Genomic DNA, 25,605 nt, shown 5'->3' with positions numbered 1-25,605 from the left:
TCATTACATTTGATTTCTTTTAAGTAATGAGGTATCTTGGACAAAGAGTTACTGAGAGGATCAGCCTTTTAGAGACACTTCTGTGGGTGGAAATCCTGAGAAGTTTCAAGAGTGAGTGTGAGACAGACAGAAATTGCCTAGCAGGCCCCAAATCTGCCCACGCAGCCTATCCTTTTTTACCAGGACACCTCAGTTATTTGCCTTGGGAACAACGTGGTTGTAGGGGCAGAGGGGCGCATCAGTATTAAAACTAAAATCTCTCATCACTTTTCCTCCCCTCAGATTGTTTGACGTCGCAGACTCGACTCAGGCTTAGCGGCATGTTGGTAAGCATCCGTCCTTCTGTGAAGCTGTCACCGTTTGAGAGGTGGGCTAGCTGGAAGGATCTTTTCATGGCTTCGTGAGCTCTTTATCCTCCTTCCCTGTGACCTTGTTTTCTGTAGATGTGATTTTAGCTCTCAATGTCTTTCTGAAACATTAACTTCTCAGTCACTGTTAACATGTGCTTTGATTGGAACTCACCTCTAAGTCTTCTGTGTTTGTTATTTTCTGTGAATTACTCCAGTTATATGCTTACATTTTTGTCATTTCCAGTCTTTGCATTTTGTTGTCTTCGTTTTTAGCCTGCTATTTCTTCTGCTTACTGGGTGTGGATGGGAAATGTGCTGTGAATGATGTTTATCCTTTTAGTATTGCTAAAGCTCCAACTGTGTTCTTTGAGATGGTCAGTTGTGAAAGCTACAAGAGTTCTATATAAGACTGATGTTGACTGGGTGTGATTTTTATACATAGTAGGTCAAACTTGTGAGGTTTGTACATGCCTCACTTCTGTTTAATTAGGAGGGTGGGCATATTAAAACAACTAACATTGATTTGTATTTTCATTACATGTGTCGGGTGTGTGTGTGTAGCATAGTCATCTGTTGTTTAAGGATAATGCCCTGATAGGCAACTTCATCATTGTGAGGCATCATAGAGTTTACTAAGACAAGTCTGGTGTGTTCGGGGTGCCTCATACCTAGCTTTATAGTGTAGCCTGTTGCCTCTAGACTACTAAACGGAATAGCATGTCACAGTGCTGAAGGTATAGGAGGCGGCAGCACATTGCCAAGTGTGCGTGGGAACACAGAAAAACTACAGTAAAAAGGTGGTGTGAAAGCTAGGAAACAGTGCGCCTCTGCAGAGCATGCAACATGAACGGTACTTGCATGATTGGAGGCTGCTCCTGAGTGGTGAGTGACAGCTCGCCGGAGCCCACATAGTCACCAGAGTCTTCTGCACACTGTACACTGGGCTACACCAAGTTTGGAAGTGGATGTTTTGTTTTGTTTTCTGGTAATTAACCTTAGCTTGCTGCCTATTAACTAAGGGCAAATGCACACATTGGCCTGCTTCTGCTCAGGGTCAGGGTCATCTGTGCTGTCTTCTACCTCATCTCCGATCCCACTGGAAGGTCTTGATGCACAGTAGCATGCAGGGAGTTGCCCTCTGAAAGCAGTACCACATTCGCTGCCCTCCTACCTAAGGCTCCCCTTGAAGCCTTGACCCCGTTTTCAGGAACTGCGTCCATGGACACAGTTAATTCTTAATTGTGTTCTGTATTCATCAGATAGTATGCCCTAAGCAGTCCTCTCTTTTAATGGAAGCCCTTTGTGTTGGGTGTCCATGTTTTAAATTTTTTTTACAGATTTTAATAAAGCCCACAAACACTTGGGAAAACCTTTCACTGAATTGGAAGATTCTTTTTTCTTCCACGTTTTCTTTTTTCTCAGCTGTGAATTCTCTAAGCCTTAGTATCTCGCTGCTCCCCTGAAGTCTTCCAGGGTGACTATCAGATACATGAGTGGAGATCATTGCCTACATGAGCACTTACACGTTGTGTGGCTGTACTTTGACATTCTCAGAAGCCACATGATCATTACCACAATTTCATAGCAGTTTGTCTCTGTATATTATGGGGTTTTCTTTTTTATGATTTATTTATTATGTTTACAATGTTCTGTCTGTGTATACACATGCACTCCAGAAGAGAGCACCAGATCTCATTATAGATGGCTGTGAGCCACCACTGGTTGCTGGGAATTGAACTCAGGACCTCTAGTAGAGTAGCCAGTGCTCTTAACCTCCGAGCCCTCTCTCTAGCCCTGGGGTTTTCTTAAGAAATGGTTTTGGCTAACATTAAAATCACAAACTTAATTTACTGTGTTTTCTTCTTCCACTTCAAAACTTACCTACTGCTCTTTCAATACCACTTTAAAGTCATTTAAGGATCTTTAAAAATGCCAAAAGCACGTCTCCCCAGGTAGGTCAAAGTAGACTGTTTGGAGGCAAAGATGTGAACATCTGTATCTTTTAATGGTGTGTTTGTTGGTAAGTTTTGGTTATCAGAACCATTTGCCTCTATTCCTCCTCCAGAAAATACTGTTGTGTTTGCATCAGGGAGATGCTGCCCTTAAAAATCTTTTTGGAAAGGCTTGTTTTTTTCTTTCCCTTTCAGAGAGATTTTTGCCTTTACAACTGCGTTTTTAATGCATTAATATACAGTTGTAAATAACACCCCTATGTGATTTGGTGACACTTTCTTGTTGCCTGAAGGTCTTTGGTGATGTCTACTTTTATTTTCTGATTTTTTTCTGTTGATCAGACTTGAATGGTTTATCATATTTTATGAGTCTTTTGCTTTCTACTTTGATTTTTAGTTTTATACCTTATTTCTTTTTTTCTGTTTACTCAGGGTTCAGTTTGTTCCAAAGTTGAGATAGATAAGTCATTTTAAGCTTTTTTTTTTCTAATAGTTAGGCTATAAATTACCACAAATTACAGCTTTCACAATATACCATATTTTGATACATAGTATTTTTATTATCAATTCAGGTGTTTTCTAACTTTTTTGAATCATAGACTATTTAGTACTGTGTTTAATGTCTAAAAGTAGAGGTAATTTTTTGAAGCTTCATGTTATTTATGTTCATGTTAATTCCAGCATGGGTAAATAAACATGGTGTTAGGTTTTGTTTTTTTTTTTAAGCTAAATTGAGTTGTGTTTATGGCCTAATACATACTTTTATTAATAACTCAATTTTGAAAAGTAACTTTTCTACTTCATAGATGCACACCTCTATAAAATGAACTGGAGTGTGTGTATGTGTGTGTACATACATATACATGGGTGTATGTATATATCAAGGCTAGATTTTCATTTTCTTACAAGATCATAATACCTATTATTGTAGACATTTCTATTTCTCCATTTTGTTTTGCTAATGTTTCCTTATGTTTTGAGCCTTACATGACTACCTGCTAGGAATACTGATTTTCTTTGTAATTTGTTTACCATAATGATTACAACAAATCTCTGATTCCTATTTTCTTAGACAAGGCCAGAAGAGCCTTTGAATGAAAATTTCTCCTTACTGCCTACAGCTTCGCTGTCATCTATGGTAGTCCTGTGTGGGTTTTCATAAGTCTTCTATGCAATAAATGGAACATATGCTTGTGTGAGTGCGTGTCTGTGTGTGGTGCTGGCGACTGAACCCAGGGTTTTGAGTATGTGAGGTGTTATCTCCAGCCCAAGGGAATTGAGTATCTTAAATGTACAGTTAAATTTTTACTTCCTGATGCTCACGTATAATACCATCTCTGCTTTTAAGTCATTTGTGTTTAATTTCCTAAGAAGTTTTAAGTATTAAACATAGTACTAAATAGTCTATGATTCAAAAAAGTTAGAAAATACTTGAATTGATAATAAAAATACTATGTAACAAAATGTGGTATGTTGTTAAAGCTATAATTTATTGTAATTTTAGTCTAAATATTAAGGGAAAAAAAGCCTAACTATTAATGACTTACCACATAGGTGCCATTTTCTTGTTTTGCTTTAACGCTGTTTTTTGAATCTGTAGGCTAATTTTTTTTTTCAACCTGTTAACCATTTTCAGTTTTTGCTTTTTTATTGCTCTTTCTCTTTGTTTCTGGAGTCCTAGCTGAATAGATGCAATTTTCTCTTCTTACCAGCTTCAGTAGTTTGGAAAGTTTTTTCAGTAACTTGACATTGCAAGAAATGTGCTTAGCATGTAGAATGTTGGCACTCACTGCAGGAGTTCAACCAGCAACAGGCGAGAACTGGCAGGGCACTGGTTTAAGTGTGCACGGTAGATGCGGAAACCACCTCCTGACCATCGCGATGATGGCAGTTGCTGTGATGAGCCCTACTCGAGTCACAGTTCAGCCTTCTTTAATCTGAAACTACAAGCAGCCTAGTAAAACACTGTCAAAATGGAGTTCTTGTAGGTGTATACCAAATATGAAAAGGCAGATGTTTGCTATAGTGGGTGTCTAATTTTGAGGAAACTACAATTTATTGTTTGAAGTTAGAACACTGTGAAGAGGACTATTTTTAAAAAGTTTTAACTTATAATGGAAAAGCTGAGTTTTTAAGTAACAGTAAATCTCGTTGACCTTTTTCTTTTCTTTTCACCATGGCATTTTTGTTTATTTCCATTTTCCATTAGGATGGTCTTGTGAATGTGGGCTGGGTGGACTGTGACTCTCAGGACAGCCTCTGTAAGAGCTTGGACATCACAGCGAGTACCACTGCTTATTTTCCTCCTGGAGCCACTTTGAGTAACAAAGAAAAATCCAGTGTTTTGGTATGTGTGGCTTTAAGGAAATGTCTGTATATAACGGGGACACACACTGAAAGTAGTGTTCTGTGAGCAACGTAAGGAGAGTAATCGGTTTACATCAGTTATTGTGAAACATTTCACTACTTGGCACAAACAATTTCTGGAATTTTTTTAATCTAGTTTTAAAACTCTGTCGTAGGGACTGTTTTTAAGCCAGTGTTTATATTTCAGAGCGCTATGCTTTGTAATGACAAAGGAATTTAGTACATTTTAAGTACAATAAAAAATTTTGTCATGGATTTTTATTAGTTTCATTTAGTTATAGCTTTAAATGTTGAATGTATAGATCTTTAGGTTTTACTGGAGCTGAGATAATTTATGCTGTTTAATATTTAATATTCATACATACAAATAATGTGTTTCGGTCATATCTCCTCCCCATCCTGTTCTTCTTCCCTCCACTTCCTCCCGTGGCCCTCCCTCCACTTTCCCTCTCAAATTCATGTGCCCTCCCATGCCTTTTATGGATTGTACACCAAAAGTTGTTTATGAATATTGCCATTATTCTCCTACATTATTGTAGTATGTTCTGTAAATTTGAGTTTATTTGCAGCTAAATGCTGAACATAGAATGTATGTTTATGGTCCCTGAAATATTACATACACGTAGATGTTTTTGCATATATGTTCTGTCAATATGTACACATGAAATGGATAGGTACAGATACTTTTTTCATAAGTGAAATCAAATAGTAAATAGTTTATAATCACTATCAAAAAATTTACTGTATTTGTATTATATATATATTACTTTATTTAAAAATGTTCATACATCCTTTAAGAAATAATCTCTGAGTATAATCTGCTGACTGTGACATGCTTAGTTTAATGCATCCTCTTAAGAGATATGTTTATTTTTGTAATTTCGTGGCTATAAGCATTGTTGTACAATCTTGCATGTTTATCTTATATATTTCTTTAGTTGCCCGTTACAGCAATTTTCCCCAGTTCACATTGTCAGATTGTTAAGTCAGCTCCCTAGACAAGAAATTATTTCATACAGGAATATTTATGCTATAATTTTTCATATAAAAGCACATTTAAGAAATTGAGATGAAAACTGAGTTTTTTGCTGTTGGTATAAAAATTACTGTTTTTCTCCATGTGCTCATCGTCATGCCTATCACAAGTGCAGTGTAGATTCCATGATTGCTCCTGCGGGTGTTTAAGGGAATTTTAGTGTGCTAAGTCATGTTTGAATTGGTAACATTCATGGTCCGTAGCTGTAAAGACACACACTAAGCTCTGTGGTTAGTGCCCTGTGCATGTTCTTGCTGCCTTCTTGTAGCAGCATGTGCTTCTTTGCTAGGACAGCACCTCGTCCTAGGAGAGAGCACGCCGACAGTAAAATACAGGAGACCGTGTTTGATGGGAGGTATGCTTCTTGTAAGCATGCTGTGCTCTAAGTGAGAGACCCGGCTTTCAGACATGTTTGAAGCTTTATGTATTTACTCTTAAAATTTCCTACCTATGGAATTTGATTTCTGAAAACATCCATATTGGTTTTTCCAGTTCTGGCTCTTATTGTAATATTAGAAATACTCTTAATATTTAAAAGTCTTAAAAGACTGTAAAACATGGGCATTGTATAAAATGTGACTAAAGCTGAAATTAAGCCTATTTTCCTAATGACTTAGGATTCACTTCAGATTACAGAGAAGATTACCGTAGAAAATTTTACTTACTGAGTTGACATCTTTTACATCCTTATTTTTAAAAAGAACAATTAAACATCCCAGGAGCTGGCAAAATGTTTCAGGAAAGGTGCTTGCTTACCCACAAGCTGGTAACTCAAGTTGTTGAATGGAGCCCATGGAAAGGCAGTAGAACAAACCAGCTCCACAGTGTCCTCTGACCTCTCTGTGCACATCTGTTTGGTATATGTGCGTGCTCATGCACAGTAACAGACTTTTTAAATTAAAAATAAAAAACAAAAAAACCCGCCCAGTTATACAATGCTTTTAGTAATTACCAAAATGTGCTATACTTTTAAAAGTGTCATTTAAATTTGAAAAACTCCTTGTTTTCTTAATACTTACTCTATAGAAATTGAACTAAGATGTCAAATATAGTAAATGAGTATTTACTTACAAAGCTGACAATGTGGTTCCCTTGTTCTAGTTTCTTAACTCACTGGATGCTAAGGAGATATACATGGAAATCATACACAGTCTTCCAGACTTTGAACTGCTTTCAGCAAGTCAACTAGAGGTAATAGTTTTACAGCAGTAACAAATGTCGGTAACATTGTGGGTCTTTATATTTTAACAATATATTTTATGTATTGATAGACTCAAAAATAGCAGTTTCAAGGGATTATATATTAGTTAATTTTGGGTTAAATTCTGACTGTTGAAATTAATAGTGTTTCTAATTCAAAAGACCTAATTAACCCTGAATCTGAGCTTCAGAGAGGACCAAAAAAGCAGGATACGATGACAGAGCAATCTCATAATGACTTGAGTGTGACGCTCTTGCTTACTAGCTCTGTTGTCCACTGGGAATGGGGCAGCGTGGTTCTAGAGTGCTTACAGATACGCAGTTAACAGTAGACTCCATCAGTTTATCCCCTTCGTCGCTTAGCTCTGGATTTAGTATTTTAGCAGATATTTTATTAAGCCTAAAGATTATCTGGCTTCTACAGCCTACCCCGAATGTTAGGTTATTAAAGTCCTGCTTTCCCTTGGACCCACCGTTGCTTTTGCTAGCATTCGTGTTCTTAGAGCTCCATAGCCCACCTCTTAACGTGGACCTGAGCTGCCATTATTACTGGGGACTACAGAGTAAGAGTAAAGTTGACTGAGTTAGGTAAGACCTGGACTTAATGGGTAAGGCCGCTAAACTTTATGTCACAGAAGTAAGTACTAGATTCTTAGGAATCACACTTAGCCTTGCTGACAGTGCTTTTTCTTTGTCACTTCAAGGAACGTTTGGCACATCATCGCTGGCTTGTGTTTTTTCATTTCGGAAAAAATGAAAATGCAAACGATCATGAATTGAAAAAACTGAAAACTCTACTTAAAAATGAGCATATTCAAGTAAGGAAAAAAATACATATTGCCTAACTAGTGTCCTTCCTTGTTTAACTGTTCTTAACTGGCTAAAGATTTGTCAGGTTTTCTTTCTTTTCATAACAGCTTCACTGTGTGGGGTATAGTGGGTTAGTAGAGTGCTTGCACAGTGTGCTTGAGGCTCTGACTTAGGTCGCCCAGCGGTGCAGAAGCCTGGGGGTAGCACGAATCTGTAGTCCTTGTGGAAGCAGGAGGATCAGAAGTTGAAGGACATCCACAACTACTTTGAGAGGGGCCAGCCTGGACCACACAAGACTCCATAGTCCCTGAAGAACAGATTCCGTTCTCTTAATGGTATCTTTTTGTATATAGACATAATGCTGTAGGCTTACTGTTACTTTGTCCCCTGGTTTTGGTCTGTTAGTGAAGATTTTCATTTGCTTTGTTTCAAGGAAAGGGGTCCTCACTGTAGCACAGCTTGTCCTGGAACTTGTCCCCACCTCACTCTCCTGGCTCTTGGAAGTGCAGGCTCTGCCACTGTGCCCAGCTTCAGAGCATTTTCATTTTCCTTTATGGTTCTTAAGTGTCCCATTGATTATTTTGTTCGTTATCTGTGTATCTGTTTGTCTTGAGTTCCACCGTTGCTTTATTGTACTCTGAGGAGATGCATGTGACTTTACTTGTTTTAAGTTGTTGATACTTGTTTGTGGCTCTTAGTCTGTTGTGGGGCTCGTATAAAGGTACGTACTAAGAGCATCCAGTAAACAGTAGTGACTGTGAACATGGCCCACATGCAAGTGGTGTGGAGGCTAGAGTCACCATTGTCTGTCTTCCTCTGTCACTGTCGAACTCATTGCTGAAATGGTGTCTCTCACTGAACCTCAAGTTTGCCAGGTGAGCTAGGCCAGGTGGCCTGCAAGCCCCAGCAGTCCTTGTCCCTGCCTCTCCATCACTGGCGTTAAAGGTGCAAATCTCTGTGCTCAGGTTTTATGGTTGCTTTTTTATTTACTTACGAAATTGAAGTGTAATTAATTACATTTTTCTTCTTTCTCTGTCCTCCCTGCAAACCTTCCCATCTACCCGTCTGCTCTCTTTCAAATGCACGGCCTCTCTGTTGTTTCTGACATGACTGCTGGCTCCTGAACTCAGCCACACATGGTTGCACACCAGCAGTTTTCTAACTGAGCTGTCTCTCCAGGACCCTGCGTGTAATTTTTGAGTCACAATTCTTCCTTGCTTTCTCTTTATAGTCCTGACTCGTTTTTCTTTCTGGTCAGATGTTTCTTCACTGAGTATTATTTTTTAATTTTTCTTGCCTTAAGTGCTACATTTCCCATCTTGGTTTATCATTTACCTGTATTATTTATGCTATTTTCTTTCACACTGGGAGCATCATCCTTTTTTTACATTGTTTTTGAAGTTCCCGTTCAAGGAGATTTTTCGTAAAGAATTTCCTGCAGACATCTGAACTCTCTAGGAAGCATTCTTTATATGTAAATGAACCATTTCTGTCCTTTTATTTTCTAACCATTTGACTTCTAATGATAAATCTATCTTTTAGGGATACTTAAGTATCTTTGTGGATGTTGTAAAATGTGCTTTTTATGCAACTCAGTTTTTTGATTTCCAGGTTGGAAGGTTTGACTGCTCTTCTGCACCAGGCATCTGTTCTGATCTGTATGTTTTCCAGCCCTGTCTAGCAGTGTTTAAAGGACAAGGAACCAAAGACTATGAAATTCATCATGGTAAGTGTATTAGTTACTTTTCTTGTTGTGATAACGTGCCATGACCAAAGCAACTTAGAAGGAGGAAGGGCTTGTTTGAGCTTATAATAAGTTCCAGAGGAATAGAATGTATCGCCATCATGTGGGCAAGCATGATGGCAGCAGGCATGGCGACAGGAACAGCGTGGAGCTTCATATGGCGGGAGGCCTTGGTTCTTCACCATGTGGTGCGCTCTGGAGCTTGTTTTCAGCATGGTAGCTGAAATCCCAGAATAGCTGGTTCTAAGTGAGAAAGCAAGCAAGGGCCTTTTATAGCCTGATAGCACGTGCGATCACGACTCATGTTCTGCTGGTCACATAGACCAGCACTTGTCCGTGAAGTAAATGTCATTGGCACTGTCTTGAAAGGAAACTGACTGTCGGCAAGTAAATGTAGCCCACCTCTTACAGAGAAACTGATGAGACTAGAGGAAGCCCTGAATGAGTGATCTCCACTTAAGACTTAACAGGTAAGCAATGGGTGCCTAGGAGAAAGGTGATAAAGCACATTCCAGACACCCAGTAGATCTATTCGCAGGCCTGAGATAGGAGAGCCCTATTGATCTAGGCCAGCAGGACTTTAAAGGTAAGAAAGGTCATTGTTGAGAGAAGACAAAGAACAGATCATCTCTGATCTTCTGGGGAAAGGAATTGCAGTTTTATCCTGAGGGACAGATACTTGGTTGTAGAAAAGTCACTGGCCGCCCAGAGTGAGTGGCAGACAGAAGCTGGCTAGAGTGGGACTGCCGTAGGAAAAAGAAGAATTGGTAATTCTCCTCATTTTATTTAGTGAATGAGTGACAAGGAGTAGAATGGGCAGCTCACAGTTGAATATATTCCTTGGCTTCCAGAAAGAAATTAAGCCAAAATTTCTTTCACTTAAACATTTAAGTTCTACATTAATGGCAAGGACCTGAGTGAGTATGAGTTAGTGTGAGTAAAGAAAAGAGGATTGGTGATAAGGATCACCTTTCAGGGGCCGTCAGAAAGAAAAGTGTGTGAAGCAGCTCAAGAAACAGAAGGCAGTAAAGAAAACGGGCAGGAGAGTGTAACATCACCTGTATTCTATCTGTAAATGGCAGTCGCTGTCTTGTCAGTTGTCCATGACCTTAAAAGGAGGAGTTTTCTATTTGCCATGACGATAAGACTGTCTGACTCACAGTGCTCAGCTGAATTTTGACTGTTGAATGAATAAGTCAGAAGACACTTGAAAAAATAGGGTTTCTTGTACTTAAGAAAGATCTTCTGCCACGTCAAGAAACATGCCTTTGTAGGCTATGGCAGATCCTTAAATGTATTTAATTTTGACTTTTGGTTTCAAAAGGGTGACTGTAGTCGCAGTAGGGAAGTGGGTTCCTGCCACGGACCGGCCCGGTCGGGCTCCCGTCATCCTCAGGAGAACAAGGCTTTGGACAGGAAGACACGGTTTCGGCGAAGAATTGACAGACAGAGACACCTTGATGGTTTTGACTCTGCTGCAACTTTAATGAAATCAAGCTAGTATTTTTATAGTGATCTCACAAGGAAGCACCTTAAAATTGGCATGCTTTCCAGAACATTCAGACTTTCATCAAGGATACAAAGTTTATGTTTTAACAGAGGGCAGTGCCCACGAGAAATCTTTGCCTAGAAACTTTCTGATCAATGCAAACAAGAAACAAAAACCTCAAACTATGGTTTCATTATCACTGACTAGTGAAGACGAAAGTCAGGAGCTGTAATAGTCCTCCGAGCCAAGTCGAATACCTGCCAAAGTCTAAACACACCTTTGTCAACCATCCTCCCTTATGTCCTGCTAAAGATTTATGATCTTCCCTAGGAACAAGACGCTGAAGGGAGGGGTAAACTTGTGCCAGCTGTACTTCTCATGTTATTTTTTCTTAAGAAGGAGCCTATTATTTTTTCACTCTTCTTAATGCCTATTAATACTAAATCTAATTCATTACTTTTCTTAAACTTATTATTTTTATTAAAGCCTTTAACAATCTACTAATAATAAATTTCTTTATAAAATTAGTTGTGCTGTTTCAGGTGTCACAGAGAAAGATCAAAGAATTCATTATTCCAGCCCCAGAGCCACAACTGAAGAAGCGTAGAAATCTCAGAACACGTCTCTTTTCCAAGTGGGATGAGTTTGCCAGGGACCTTCCAGGGGGCGTATTTCTGGAGAAAGCATATCCCCCGCCCTGTAGCTTATGCTACTATGGCGACACTGGCGTAGGTGTAGCAGGTTCCTTCAGGAAAGCTGAAGCCAGAACTGCTAATATGGCTGTTGGAGTAGGCCATGCTACACTAAAGCAGTAGCAGTGGGCATGGTGCTAGGGAAAGAGATGGACACAATCATGTAAGAACGAACAGACAAGAGTCCCCCTCGGTGGACTCTTTTAGGCAACTGAGTAATGATTATGCCACATGAGAGAGTATGGAAAAAGAAACAGGCAGGGCTTGGGGAGAATGATCCACTCTAACTCAGCTACATTACGTTTCAAGTACATTTTCCTACTTGGCAGTTAGAAAACTGGTTCAAGAGAATACTACAGTGGCTGTTGTGCTTCTGGTGATGAGAAAGCACGCCACAGAGATCTTGTCATTTAAGTAGTCCATGAGTCAGAAGAGTGTTCAATACACAGGGATCTATTGAACCAGTTTGAGGATATGGAACGCAGAACCTCACCAAAACCAGTGCTGCCATGGAGCCTTTCTTTCTTTCTTTCTTGAATATAAAAATTGGAACCTTTCTGTAGATACAAAAGACAGCATGTGTTTTAATTTTTCTCCATTTATAGGAAAGAAGATTCTATACGATATACTTGCTTTTGCCAAAGAAAGTGTTAACTCCCATGTCACCACACTCGGACCTCAGAACTTCCCTGCGAATGACAAGGAACCGTGGCTTGTTGACTTCTTCGCTCCTGTGAGTTGTCTTTACTTTCCAAGTTTCAAAAGGCCATTTTCTCGACAGCCTGCACACCTGTCCTAGAACCATCTGGGCTCTGCTGCTCCCTCTGGGCCTTCCCAGGATGGCTGCGTAGGCAGCAGAAGCCCCAGGCGTGGGCTTTGTGTCGCTTGACAGACTGCGCGGTTCTCCAAGTCCTTGGTCATGCTGCTCATGTTGTTCCTCTCTTCCAGTGGTGTCCGCCATGTCGAGCTCTTTTGCCAGAGTTACGGAAAGCATCCACACTGCTGTATGGCCAACTCAGAGTCGGTACATTAGACTGCACAATCCATGAAGGCCTCTGCAACATGGTACGGCAAGGGCAAACTGACCATCCAAATCTGAAACAGCTTCCTGTGCATGCCTGTTCACAGCAGTAACGGTGGAACAGTTCCCCAAAATCGTGAATTGCATTTGTGTTGTAAATAGATGTGTAGACGGTTGACCAAACTCAGGCATGTTTTTAGTTTACTTCACAAAATACTTAACATAAACTTTTTTATTTAAGTCTTAAGTTTTAGCAGTGTGTAAGTTATTCTTTAGATTTCTTTATACTTGTCAGCTTTGAGTAGTTGATTTGAACAGACAAGATATCCAGTTTAAAAGAATTGCTCATTGTTGAGATGCAAAAGTGACACTATAGGTATGAGGGTGACAACATCTTCATTTTAAATATACTCTGGTACTTATGAATGGGATGTGATACTTGACAGTGTTGGGGTAAGAATAGACTGAGAGCGGGAGAGCTGTAGGTGATATGGTGGATAGTGATCGTAGCTATATAAGTACAGAAAGTTGATATCCTGTCTACAATATGAGTGTTCTAACCAAAACTACATGTTAAAGATGGCGAGGAAATGAGAGCTTGTTTCTAATACATAAGAGAAGGGAGAAATGTCTGACTTCACTAGTCAAGAAAATAAAAATTACATCAAAATTTTGATATCTTCTAAGTTTACCAAATTGACAAAAAAATTAGAAAGATAGCAGTCTTCAGAAATAGTACAGTGAAATGCCAAAGTATCTACACACGGACAAGCACATGCCCCACGTGTCTAATTCCTAATTCAGAACCCTGGCACCAAAAAGAAATCTTTACCAGCTTGAATGAATCCTAAAAAAACACAACGCAAAATGAAGAAAGCAGGCTACATAGCAGCAATCAAGTGTGCTGAAAATCAGAGAAACGTCTTTAAATATCCAAAGCAGTGCAGTGTGCTGCTTTAAGACTGAGCATCAGTGGATTGGACGCCCGCCAATTTCAGCAGATGCAGATTTGGAAGGAGTCAGACCAGGGAGACAGTGTCAGCAACAAGCCGGCATGGCCAAAGCTAGTATTTGTTAAATAGAAACACAAATGTAGGTATTTATGAGATTGCTCTCTTGGCTTTGGTATGATTGAAGTTAAAATAAATAGGGGCGGGGGCCTATTTTTGTGGTTTAAGGAAATAAATGAAAAGAGCCATTGGTGTCTAATGTCCTTATGTGATTTATAAAGTAGATGCCAACCAAAGATGCAAAATCATCATGACTAACTTTAATCCTTTTAGTTTTTCTGTATACTGTCTCGAGTGACTACATTCTCAACAGTTGAGTAAAGTATAAGGATTAAAAACAGCATCATATTTATCTGAATTAAGGCCAGGATTCACCTCCTCCAATTGGCTCATCATGACCAAGTCATGCAGTCAGTCCTCTCTAGCTCATTGGCCTGTAAAATAGGCTTTGTAATTTATTTGGTTTGGTTGGTTGGTTTGGTTTGTTTTGTTTTTTCAAGGGTTTCTCAATATAGACCTGGCTGGCCTCAAACTCACAGAGATGCACCTGCTTCTGCCTCCTGAGTGCTGGGACTAAAGGCGTGAGCCACCACCAGGCTAGGTTTTATAATTTTAACTGCGGAGTGAAATTGCTCCGAGGGCTGAATTGCTCTGTTTGGCCAGAACTCAGCAGACAAAAGGAACTTATAAATTTTTACCTAGTCTCTGTTACCCTAATAAATACCTCAGTCACACATTTTCAAAACTTCATAATCTGATAATTTTTCTAGAATTAGGAATCTTAAAATTTCCCACTTATTCCTAAATTCTTACCAACTTTAGGACCCATAGTTCAGCTACAGCAGATCACACGTCCATAGAGAGAGAAAGCGCTTTGTGCCTTTCAAACTACAGAATGGGCTGATGCCTGTGTTAACTGTGTGGAGGGAATGAAGCGCTTTGTACCATAAGAACGGTCTTGAGTAAAGAAGAAAAAGTGACCCTTTTCTTAAAGTATGACTCAGTTCTTAAGTATAGAGTCAGTTCATTTGTTCTTGCTATTTTATGTTGCTGATCGCCACCCTGGAGGATGATCACGGTAGAGCACTGTCGCTAGGAAAAGTGGCTGATGTTTTCACAGCCTCTCCTCTCCTACTTTGAAGAGAGCAAAAAGATGAAGTGTGTACCCAGCGAGTACTCTGGCTCACTTCCCACAATTTGGCCATTGGCCTTTAATAAGTAATGACTAGCTACTCGTCAGTACTAGCTTTAATGCACTGTCATTGCTAAATTTGTCTAAGGCAACATTTTTCAGTCGCCAGGAACATGGCAGTAGATGTCTAGAGTCTTGGAAAAGGGTGCTGTCGACATGACTCGGCAGCTAAGAGCATTCGTTGCTCTTACAGAGGACCCAGGTTCTGTGCCCTGCACCCACATGGTGAAAACAGCTGTCTATAAGTCCAGGTTCAAGGGACCACACACCTTCTGACCTCCTGGCACCAATGAACACTGGGAGCACATGCACACATTCAGTCAAAACACCCAAACACATAAAATAAAAAGTAATATATCTAAAAATATTCGTAATCTTGCTAAAAGCGAGCTGTTAAAAATTAACACAAATTGGTAAAGTGTATGAATTTCTTCTTCCCTGCAGTATAACATCCAAGCTTATCCAACAACAGTGGTATTCAACCAGTCCAGTATCCATGAATATGAAGGACATCACTCTGCAGAACAGATCTTGGAGTTCATAGAGGTATTTTGAGTTAGAGACTGTGGATAGAAATCTGTCCGTTGTATGTATACTTTGGACTACTGTTTGCATTGGGGCTTGTTCTTTTTGTGCCAGGAGATTGCTTTCTGAAACTCATCTTTTTTAACTTAAGCCTTTGTTTTGTTACCTACTGCAACACTGCTATAGAATATGGGAAATTGTCATTTCCATGAAGCCTGTCCCCCTGTGCCTGTTTCTTTCAATGGAGACGTGCTCTCATCCACAGCATCCGAGCCAGGCATCCTGCACTAGGCTTGTGCATTGTTAGCACAGAGGAGCCTGCATCCACACCATTGCCTTGGTTTTCAGGGCTTCTGAAGAAATGCAAACTTGAAGCCTATTGTTGTCCACTAGTGTCCATTCTCCTCTGTCCTGTTCATCTGTCCTCCTCCAAAGTCATGTGTTGTGTTGTGTTGTTTTGATTGCTGACCTGGTAAAGTTGAGGTGCTGGTCAGTATCACTTGATACAGGCTGAGACTCTGTTAAAACTGCGTTTGAAACACTTAGGCTTTAGGAGGGTGCATAGCTTCTCCATTTAAATATCAGAAGTAATAGTAGTAAGCTTTGTGTCAATAGTTAAATGGCCATTTCTAAACATATAACTCCTGATAGCAAAGCAGATATGTATGGCCTATGCAGATATCTGGATTATTCCTAGAACTTGATTCTATGACCTACTCAGTCTCCTCTTTTCCCAGCTTACAGTGGTTTTAAAGCTAATGGGAAAATATACCTTTTAAGAAAACTGATTGGCAAAAATCAAAATTTAATAATAGATTGCTTTTAAATACCCGTAAGTGTCCTTTGATTTCTCTAAAATAGGAACTTTTCTGAATGACATGCCCCAGCAGCCTGCCAGGAATACGTGGAAGACTGGGTGTGTGTAATAATAGTCTTTTATTGTTGTCTCTAGGATCTCAGAAACCCTTCAGTGGTCTCTCTGACCCCCACCACCTTCAGTGAGCTGGTTAGACAGAGAAAGCATGATGAAGTCTGGATGGTTGATTTCTATTCTCCGTGGTGTCATCCCTGTCAGGTCTTAATGCCAGAATGGAAACGAATGGCCCGGGTACAGTACCATGGTTTACTCACATCGTATACTTTCTGAGAATAGTTGGCTAACAGAGGCGATAAACCTAGAACTGGACAGTGTGTACAGACCTCACTGACTCCCTAAGATGCCTCTGCCTGCTAAGTGAGTGCACTCTCATACACTCTTGACCGAACTGCTGCTGGTGCTGACCCCGAGGTCACCTTGCTTGTCTGCTTGCTTTTTTTATTATTTTATTCTTAGAGCTTACACAAACTGTTTCCTCACAGTATTGTAGCTCTTCAAAACAGCTCAGTCAGCAGGTATGGCTGTTCATACCAGTAACGCTAGTGTTCAGAAGTCTGAGACAGGAGAAATGGGAGTCGAGATTATCCTGGGCTACAAAGCTCCAGGCTCTTTCTCCAGACAAACAAGAACAAAACAAAGCGTAAAGTAACTCGGTAAAGCATATACATAAATTTCCTGAAAACAGGCAGTGCTTTAAAATACTGAATGAAGGCAAATTATTTAAAATACCAGAATGGAAAAGGAAGTCAATTTCATATTTATCCCTTAGATGAAAATAAACTCAGGAATTAAAGTAAATTATATTACATCTTAACATTTAAGATTACGTATTTTTAGATGAGAGAGGGAGGGTGGGATTGGGAGGGAATGAGGGAAGGGTCTATAGCTGGGATACAAAGTGAATAAACTAATTTTTTAAAATTAAAAAAGCATTTCTGTGCTCTTTTGAATAAAAATTTTGAATGTGGGTCAGACGATGCTTTCCTCCATAGAAAAGGATATTAAAAAAACTACTGGATTATATTTTGGCTACCAACATTGAATTTTTGAAAAACATATTTTTCCACACAGTAGATGAGTAGAGCCAGTTATTTCATTTGCAGTAACTATGGAAAGTTCTTAATTACAAACTTAGAGAGTTCAAATTCCTTAGTTTAAATGGCTTGTTTTAAATCCTTACGCATAGTTCCTGTGACACTGATAAAGGATAAAGTGCCTGCCTTATAATGAGCACTGAACACGCATAAAGGTTGTGGTGAGGGCTAGTTGCCTCAGCAGTTAGAAGCACTGGCTGTTCTTGCACAGCACCCAGGCTGGGTTTCCAGCGGCATTCTCGGCCGTCATTAACCTGAGGTCTAGTGCCCTCTTCTGGCCTCCGCGGGCAGTGCATGTACATAGTGCATATACATCTAGGCAAAACACTTAATTTTTTTTAAGTTATAGAGATAATTTTATTTCATTGACCCATGTGTTGACTTTTGTTCTTTTATAGACATTAACTGGACTGATCAATGTAGGCAGTGTGGACTGCCAACAGTATCATTCTTTTTGTACCCAAGAAAATGTTCAAAGATATCCCGAGATAAGATTTTATCCCCAAAAGTCAAATAAAGGTTATCAGTATCAGTAAGTATTCTCTCAAATTTGAAGACATCTGCTGTCATCACCTTAGTATACAGTTAACATTTAAGTTAGCCAACACATGTACTGGGAGGCCAGCACTGGAGGAGCCCTCAGAAGACGGAGAGGGAGATGAGCTAGTGGTGAAGTCCCTCCAGGGCCCCTGCGTCCGCATGGCCTGTAGTGACCCTCTACTTGGTGGGGAGGAAACGTACCTCCTACTGTGGCTGAGAGGAAGTAGTGCATCAGAGCTGTCTAGCTCGCCTGCTGTGGTTGTGGGCTTAGTAGACCTGTGTCCACCCTTTCCACACTACATAGGTATCCAAAAACACAACTGTAGTTTAGAAGTGAAAATTGAACCATGGGCTTCTCTTTAAAAGATGAAAGACTCAGCTATGGAGAAATCACAAAAAGTACATCAATCCTGGGTTAATTCCCAGCAACTTAGGGGAGGGGAAAGATAAAAAAATACAAAGACTGGTAAAAATATATTTGAAGACATGTAACTTTTATTTATCTTGTGGAAAGAGATACTAGGTGACATTAACATTTTTTTTTAATTGCTACAGTAAGATTGTTTCTTGACCATATCCAGTAATAGAAACTACTATTTACAACTTGATTTCTTTTTTCCTTCTTTAGTAGTTACAATGGCTGGAATAGGGATGCGTATTCCCTGAGAAGCTGGGGTCTCGGGTGAGTAATTAAAATACATGTTGTTGCGTAGCACTGATTCAAAGCTGTTTGTCTTCTCATATGCACAGTTTCCTGTGGGTTGGGATTCTAGCATTTGACATACGTGGAGAGAATGGCATTTGCCAGGGTGGGACTGAGCTCCATTCCGTCCTGTCCTCTGAACCATTTTTAACTTAGTGACACTGCGGCATGCCAGAGAATGCTTGCTTTGCCTCTGTTCAATGAGGAATGCTGTTTGATTCCCTCACTGCAGATTTTTACCCCAAGCGTCCATAGATTTAACACCTCAGACTTTCAACGAGAAGGTTTTACAAGGGAAAAATCACTGGGTGGTTGATTTCTATGCTCCTTGGTGTGGACCTTGCCAGAATTTTGCCCCAGAGTTTGAACTCTTGGCTAGGGTAAGTATTGTTGTGTAGTTAAATAAAATTTACTAACATGCATGTTTTAATAATCGGTTAAAACATTAGAAACTATTTCTTAATTTAGTTTTTAAAAGTTATCTCTCAATTTTAAAAAAAAAAATTGTTTCTGTACCTTTCTTGAGATAGGTTTCTCTTTAAATACCTGGCTGACCTGAAATTCCCTGTGTAGACAGGCTAGCCGCAAACTCAGAGGTCTGCCTGCCTTTGCCTCCCAAGTGCTAGTGTTAAAAGTGGTTAGTGACAGATTACAAGAACCCAAGTATATGTACACATTGTTCTTGTGGTTGTGCTGCTACGCTAAGGTGGCCTCCCTACTTGGAGCCACAGGCCTCAGGCCGAGACAGCAAAGGCACTTTCCTTGTCCTGCTGCAGGACAACACCAGTCAGTATAGGAGAATGGTGAAAGCAAGAAGGGAGACCCAGGACACTGTGAGGGCAAGCGGGACTCTGTCTGTGATAGGGGAGGGGAGGGGAACCAGGGACAGCTAGCTTCTGTCTAGAAGGAGCAGAGAAAGTTTAACTTCAGACAGCCTATGTTTAGGTGTCATGAAGTATTCACAGAGAGCAGTCTGGTAGTGCAGGTTACCAGATCGGCCTAGGACTATATAAGATTTCACTGAGAGACTGTTGCCAGGACGATCCCCAAAGATGGCACTCTCTCGGGATGTAGTAGCCTGAGGGTAAAGAAGGAGCTCCCTGTGCTGGAAAAAAGAGGGGCTGGGTTACTTGAGGGGTGTCAGGAGAGATGAGGCAGTGTGACCCGCAGTCCAGTGAATACAGGCAGAAGTCCAGGTCAAGGAGCCGTCACTTGTAGCCTTAAAGATGCTCCAGTGTTGGGAATGATAATAACAGAAATGAGCTGAGAGAACCACATGCATAGATGAGGAGGGAGGGATGCATGCCGGCGCTGAGAGGAAACACCGCAGTGATGACCTGAAGTAAGAGCTGACCTCAGCAATATAGAAGGGCTGAAATCTGAGCCAGGCTGTGGAGATGGTGTGCTCAGCCCCAGAAGAACAAGGCCAGTTAGGACTCAAGACAGATGTTTGGTTGTGGCGGGCTGCGTGGGATGGCTGGAGGGAGGTTGGGAGGCTAGAGGTAAAGCCTCGAGGTGCTCTTAAAGGAAGGGCTGTTTATGCCAGACACATGGCAGCACGGGGGAGGCTTAAAAGGTTTGGGAAAGAGCAGCAATAATCGTGTGTGAATAGCAAGAATTAATACTGAGTTTTAAAAGTAACAAAACTTTAAATATATAAAGATTTGATATATATTATCTTGGCTGTAATTGCCAGATGGTTTATGCCATAGAGAAAGTGGCAAGCTCTGTGGATTGTTTTCTTTTGTTTTCAGATGATCAAAGGAAAAGTGAAAGCTGGGAAAGTGGACTGTCAGGCCTACCCCCAAACATGCCAGAAGGCCGGTATCAAAGCCTACCCAAGTGTTAAGTTTTATCAGTATGAAAGAGCAAAGGTATGTACAGGCTTGCGCTCCGGGCCTTCCTCAGCGACCCGACCCCAGGGCAGTGTGGGGGTTTGTAGTTCTCCAGTTCCTCCCTTCATGATTTAAAACTATTTCCCACTGAATGATCTTCCTTTCCAGTGTGCTTGAGGACCTCAAAGGATGCTCTACTCTTTGTGCTCTCGGTCACCTTAGAGACTTCGTTTTCCATAAATAGAAACCTGACCAAACATTAATACATGTTATCTCTGTGTTGTAGTAGTAATTTCCTGTGAAGTTTTATATTTCTTACTTTTTAATATAATGATGTTTTTTCAGTGTTCTCAGAAGGAAAATTGAAGAAAATTAATTGATACACTGAACTCTACTTAGTAGCGAGCATTGTTTGCAGAATGCTCACTAAGGGCTGTGATGACCAGTGGGGTCCTTTGCTTTGGTTGTAAGAATTTGGGGACACTACTAACAATACGCCTTTTTTCTTTGTCGGTTAGGTTTGATTTTGTTGTGTTGGGTAACTGGCTTTGTAGGGCAGGCTGCCGTTGGACTCACAGATGTCCACCTGCCTCTGAGTGTTAGGATCATGTGCACACAGTGGCTGGCTGTGTGGGCTTTCTGTGAAAGACAGTGCTCTGCTTGGGTCTCAGCAAACCACAGTCTGTGGTCTCTGTGGTCCCTGGTTCACAAGTTGCGTTTTTGAGCTAATAGGCTTGTTAACTGAAGGCATGTAAGGCCTGTGCAGTCTGCCAGGGGAGTTGTATTTATGAACAGAACTGTGACATTTCAGCAACAATGGTGATCACTTTTAAGACAAAGGAAGACAGGTTTTTTTTTCTACTGAGTTATTTTGTAAGGAATTAAATGAAAGAGCAAGGATGGAACACTTGTCTTCGCCGTTTTTGTTTTGTAGTACCAAAGGTAACCACTCAAGCAACCTCCCCAAGTCACTCATTTACACACCCCACCACATAAAAATCTTTGAAATCAGTGATGTGTTTTTTAGAAATCATTTTGTGTTCCCATAATGCTCCTGTTATTATTCTTCCAAGTCGGGGTTAACTGCTTTTGCAGCATTATGCACTTGAAGCTTGAGTTTCAAACAGCCTTAGAAGAAAAGAACCTTAAGACCTTAAGTAAGCAAGCTAATACAGAATTGTCATGTTTTAATTTAAGTACTTAAAAGATAACATGAGTGTTTTTAATTTTAGAAAAGTATATGGGAAGAGCAAATAAATTCCAGAGATGCAAAAACTATTGCTGCCTTAATTTATGGAAAATTGGAAACTCTCCAAAGCCAAGTAAAGAGAAATAAGGTAAGAGCCAGACCTACAAGTAACTGGCAGGTGGCCAGGGTGTTCTTAGTGTGCATTCCATGCAAAAATGAGTATTAGAAGCCATGCCCATTGTGAAGTACGACAGCCAAGACTATAGCCTCTAGATAATGAAATGCTTGGAAATTTGTGTACACTCCAGTTCACACAGCAACATCACTCATCCAGCAAACTAGGGAAAGACAGGCACCCCGGCAGAGTGGATGAGCCAGATGTGGCGTTGTGTGCCATGGGATCTTTAAGGTGAGAATGAAGACTGCATCCATACCACATGGTCAGTTCTGAAAGTACACTTGGTGGAATGAAGCCAGCCCCAAAGGCCCACACAGTGTGCAGTTGTTCCTATATGCAGTTGGGAAGGCAGGTTGTGGTTGCCAGGGCTGCCGACAGTAAGGACGAGGACAGCTTTGAAGTGCAGAAAATGTTGTGAAAGAAGTAGTATAGCTGAGTATACCACTGGACTTTCGGTGTGGACTTTCTTTTTTTAATATGTGAAATATGCAAGCTGGGTTTGGTGGCACACACCTTTAATCTCAACAGCACTTGGGACATAGAGTAGAGACCAGCAGATCTCTGAGTTCAAGGCTAGCCTGATCTACATAGCAAGTTCCAAGCTAGCCAGGAATGAGATCCTGTTTCCATTATAATTATTTTTTTAAGATGGATTTATTTTTATGTGCATTGGTGTTCTGCCTGCATGTCTGTGCGCAGGTCTCAGATCCTCTGGAACCAGAGTTACAGGCCATTGTGAGCTGCCATGTGGGTGCTAGGAATTGAACTCTGATTAGTTCCTGGTTTGCCAATACTCTTAACCACTGAGCCATCTCTCTAGCCACCCAAAATAAATTTTAGAAGGAAAAATATACAATAGTTATTAAAAATAGTGATATGACTAATAGTTATTAAATTTAGTATAAATAAAATGTTGAATTATTAGCAATAAATATCCTAGAACTCCAGCCTATCTTGGAAAGCAAATGTTTCTTTGTGTTTGGTATGGCTGGAATGTGGTTAGACCAGTACCCTCAGTTTTCATCTACCTTCGGCACTGCAGGCTCCTTCCTGCTGCTTGTCTCAAGCCAATTTGTCTCCTCTGTTTTTTAGCTCTGTTGTCAGCATACTGAGGAGTAGACTCTGAGTGTTGGATGCATGTCAGTAGAATTGAATTCAGTCTCAGAAAGCCAGAGGAGGGACAGACACAGCACCTCCTCTGAGAGGCTCGGGTGTTGTAGAACCTAGCTCTGTAGAGCAGGTAATGGGAGCCCTGAGTGGGGCAAGGCTTATGGCCTGTTTCACAAACACTTATCACATCTTAGAGGTAGATGAGATATGAATCCATGCCTTTTTAGTGTCTAGAGTAAACATGTGTTCCTAATGTTTGGGTTATTTTAATTTTTTCAAGTTACTTTAAAACTTACGTTAAATATTTTTAAATGTGTTATTACTCATAAGCCAAAATACTGTAACTGAAATTAACATACAATATTATCATTTAATCTCTTCATTTCTTTGCTGTTGCTGTGATAAAATACTCTGACAGAAGCAACATAGAATAAAAAACAGTTCTTCTGACTCACGGTCCAGAAACACAGTCCGTCCACCTTGGTGGGGAAGTCAAGGGTGCAGGAGCAGGCACGTGAAGTGGAGGCGTGACACCCAGTCAGGAAACAATCGAGATGAATGCGTGCTGCTGCCCAGTGCCCTCTCTCCGTCTTCCAAGTCCAGGCTCCCTGCTAGGAAGTGGCACCATCAGAGTGGGACAGTCTCCCCATCTCAGCCATGGGAGAGAGTCCTCCCCTTGACAATAGTAGCATCCCACTTGGAGAGTAGTTTTGTGCAGGGAAAACTGACTTTTTCATTGTTAGTTTAGCAGGGAGTGCTTTGTGCGATACTCCATTCAGTAAGAACATTCCGTATTTGTAAGAAAATGAAATACTGATTAACTTGTAATACCTTTCTCTTTTAATCACTCTACATTAATACAGGATGAACTTTGATGATGTTGAAGAAAAATACTGTAAGGGAAAGAACCTGGAAAATAGCATCAGAAGATCCTTTCCAAAGTTAAGATGCTCTTGAGGAAGCGGATGCCCTTGGCCTTGCGGTTGTCTGTGTGAGGCTGCAGTCTGCAGACACTTCCTGCCGAGAGCCACATGGCGCCGTCTGGGACTGAGGCCACATGTGGTTCTTTGTTGCGTCTTTGTTGTTGTTGTTAATCCTTTTAGAAACACAAACATCGTTCTTAGCTCAGGGCCATACAGAAGTATTCCATAGGCCAAGCCCAGCCCAGCGACCCGTGTGCTGGCTACCCCAACTGATTTTTGGACGCCTGGCCCTCTGTGTGCATCTGTCATCTTCACACCGCACAAAGTGGGTGTGGCTTCGGCTTGTAATTCTGTGATGGGCCTCAAAGAAGGGGCTTGGGTTCAGTCACACCTGACAGTTCTGTCTCTGACCATATATTTTATTTTGACTATTTTCATAATATGGCAAAATAAAACTGCGCTCATTTTTCATACTATATAGTATTGTATATACAGAGGTTCTCCTTTTGTTTTCTTGCAAGAATTGAAGAGATGTTCTTAATTTATCACAATGGTAAATGTAAAAATCTTGTAAGCTATGATTTCTAGGACAAAGTAAGGAAAAGTATTTACAGCAATTCATTGGACAGTGTAGAAGTCACAAGTGGGCCTGTGTTTTAATGTGCACGTATTTGTTTATTTGCTTTCATAAATATGTTCCTACTAATGGTTTTGTTTGCAGTGTCTTCCTGATGTTGACACATTTGCCTTCTGGGGTCTCTGTTTTGATCATTCACATTGATTTTTTTCCCTATAGCTGTGGTTTTACTCCTGTCAATATTCACTATTCAAATAGGAACAGTCCTTTTAGGTTTATTTTCATGTGACTCATGAAGACATTGTTACTCAGCTATCCCTGACAAAGGCGGTCTTTCTCAGTACAGCGTTGCCGTAGGAGCTGGAGTCAAGCACATGGTGGACACGTGTCGATTCTCAGTTGTTTGCACTCTCCTGCAACTCAGAAGGCAGAGTGAGCTGTAGTTCAGTTCCCTCCACAGCACATGGGATGGTCAAAGGATGCCGGTAAATAAAGTCAAATTATTTTTTCTAAAGCGCTTTTGAAGATCCTTGTTGTGTTTGGAAGCTCATTATCACTTGGTCTTACTCCCTAGTCTGTCTTCATAGAGGCTGTATCATGGTTAGGATTATGGGAAGGCGGCGCGCTGTGTTCTCGATTCTAACCGAATTCAGATTCTCTGGTGCCTGATTCCGATCCTGTGTGCACGTGTGAGCACACGTGGGCGTTACCGTTCCCAACCAGCTTTTTCAGTCATGATTGAAAATGGCAAGAGCCTTCCATCTATTAAACTTGGAAAACCTACAGTTTCTTCTAAAAGTGGCTTGTTTACGTGAAATTGCCCAAATGGAAAGAAGTCTTAGGAAGAGCACACTAACTTGTCGTACTAGTCACATGCACACCGCTTCCTGCCCTGGGCAGCAGCCCGTGCGCCCCGAGAGCCTGCAGGCCCCCGCGGCCGTGAACCCACACCAGGGTGGGGGCCTAGAGTGCCGCTACAGCGAACTCCCGTGCTCGGTAGTAGACGCTGTCTAGTGGCTTCAGCTGTGTGCTTATGGCACGCGTGCGCTCAGCAGCGGCAGTGTCTGGTCTCCCAGAGCCGGCAAGCCCGCTGGTGTAACGGGGCTCACCCTAAGGCGTGTCACCCAGCAGACCCGAGCAAGACCTGGGAGGCGGGTTGCGTAGAGCTGACTAGAACTTGTGCTGGATGCA

At 40.9% G+C, this 25,605-nt stretch overlaps 1 protein-coding gene across 2 annotated transcripts in view; it reads left to right on the top strand.

Moving 5' to 3' along the window:
• Nucleotides 1–24,928, top strand: part of Dnajc10 (DnaJ heat shock protein family (Hsp40) member C10) — a 36,964-nt gene extending 12,036 nt beyond the window's left edge. For both annotated transcript variants that reach the window (XM_021657459.2, XM_021657460.2), the window contains exons 9-23: nt 283–326; nt 4,512–4,649; nt 6,807–6,896; nt 7,610–7,723; nt 9,327–9,441; nt 12,246–12,373; nt 12,589–12,705; nt 15,308–15,409; nt 16,341–16,496; nt 17,758–17,891; nt 18,528–18,581; nt 18,835–18,982; nt 20,357–20,476; nt 21,670–21,774; nt 23,778–24,928. In XM_021657459.2, the coding sequence (XP_021513134.1) occupies nt 283–326; nt 4,512–4,649; nt 6,807–6,896; nt 7,610–7,723; nt 9,327–9,441; nt 12,246–12,373; nt 12,589–12,705; nt 15,308–15,409; nt 16,341–16,496; nt 17,758–17,891; nt 18,528–18,581; nt 18,835–18,982; nt 20,357–20,476; nt 21,670–21,774; nt 23,778–23,789 (1,577 nt within the window). In that variant the 3' untranslated portion in view covers nt 23,790–24,928. The remainder of the gene's footprint in view (nt 1–282; nt 327–4,511; nt 4,650–6,806; nt 6,897–7,609; nt 7,724–9,326; nt 9,442–12,245; nt 12,374–12,588; nt 12,706–15,307; nt 15,410–16,340; nt 16,497–17,757; nt 17,892–18,527; nt 18,582–18,834; nt 18,983–20,356; nt 20,477–21,669; nt 21,775–23,777) is intronic.
• The last annotated feature ends 677 nt before the right edge of the window (nt 24,929–25,605 follow it).

Source organism: Meriones unguiculatus, chromosome 8 (assembly GCF_030254825.1).
Source record: "Meriones unguiculatus strain TT.TT164.6M chromosome 8, Bangor_MerUng_6.1, whole genome shotgun sequence".
NCBI lineage: Eukaryota > Metazoa > Chordata > Mammalia > Rodentia > Muridae > Meriones > Meriones unguiculatus.
The sequence above is the reverse complement of the archived record's forward strand: the minus strand, read 5'-3'. Positions and strand labels throughout refer to the sequence as shown.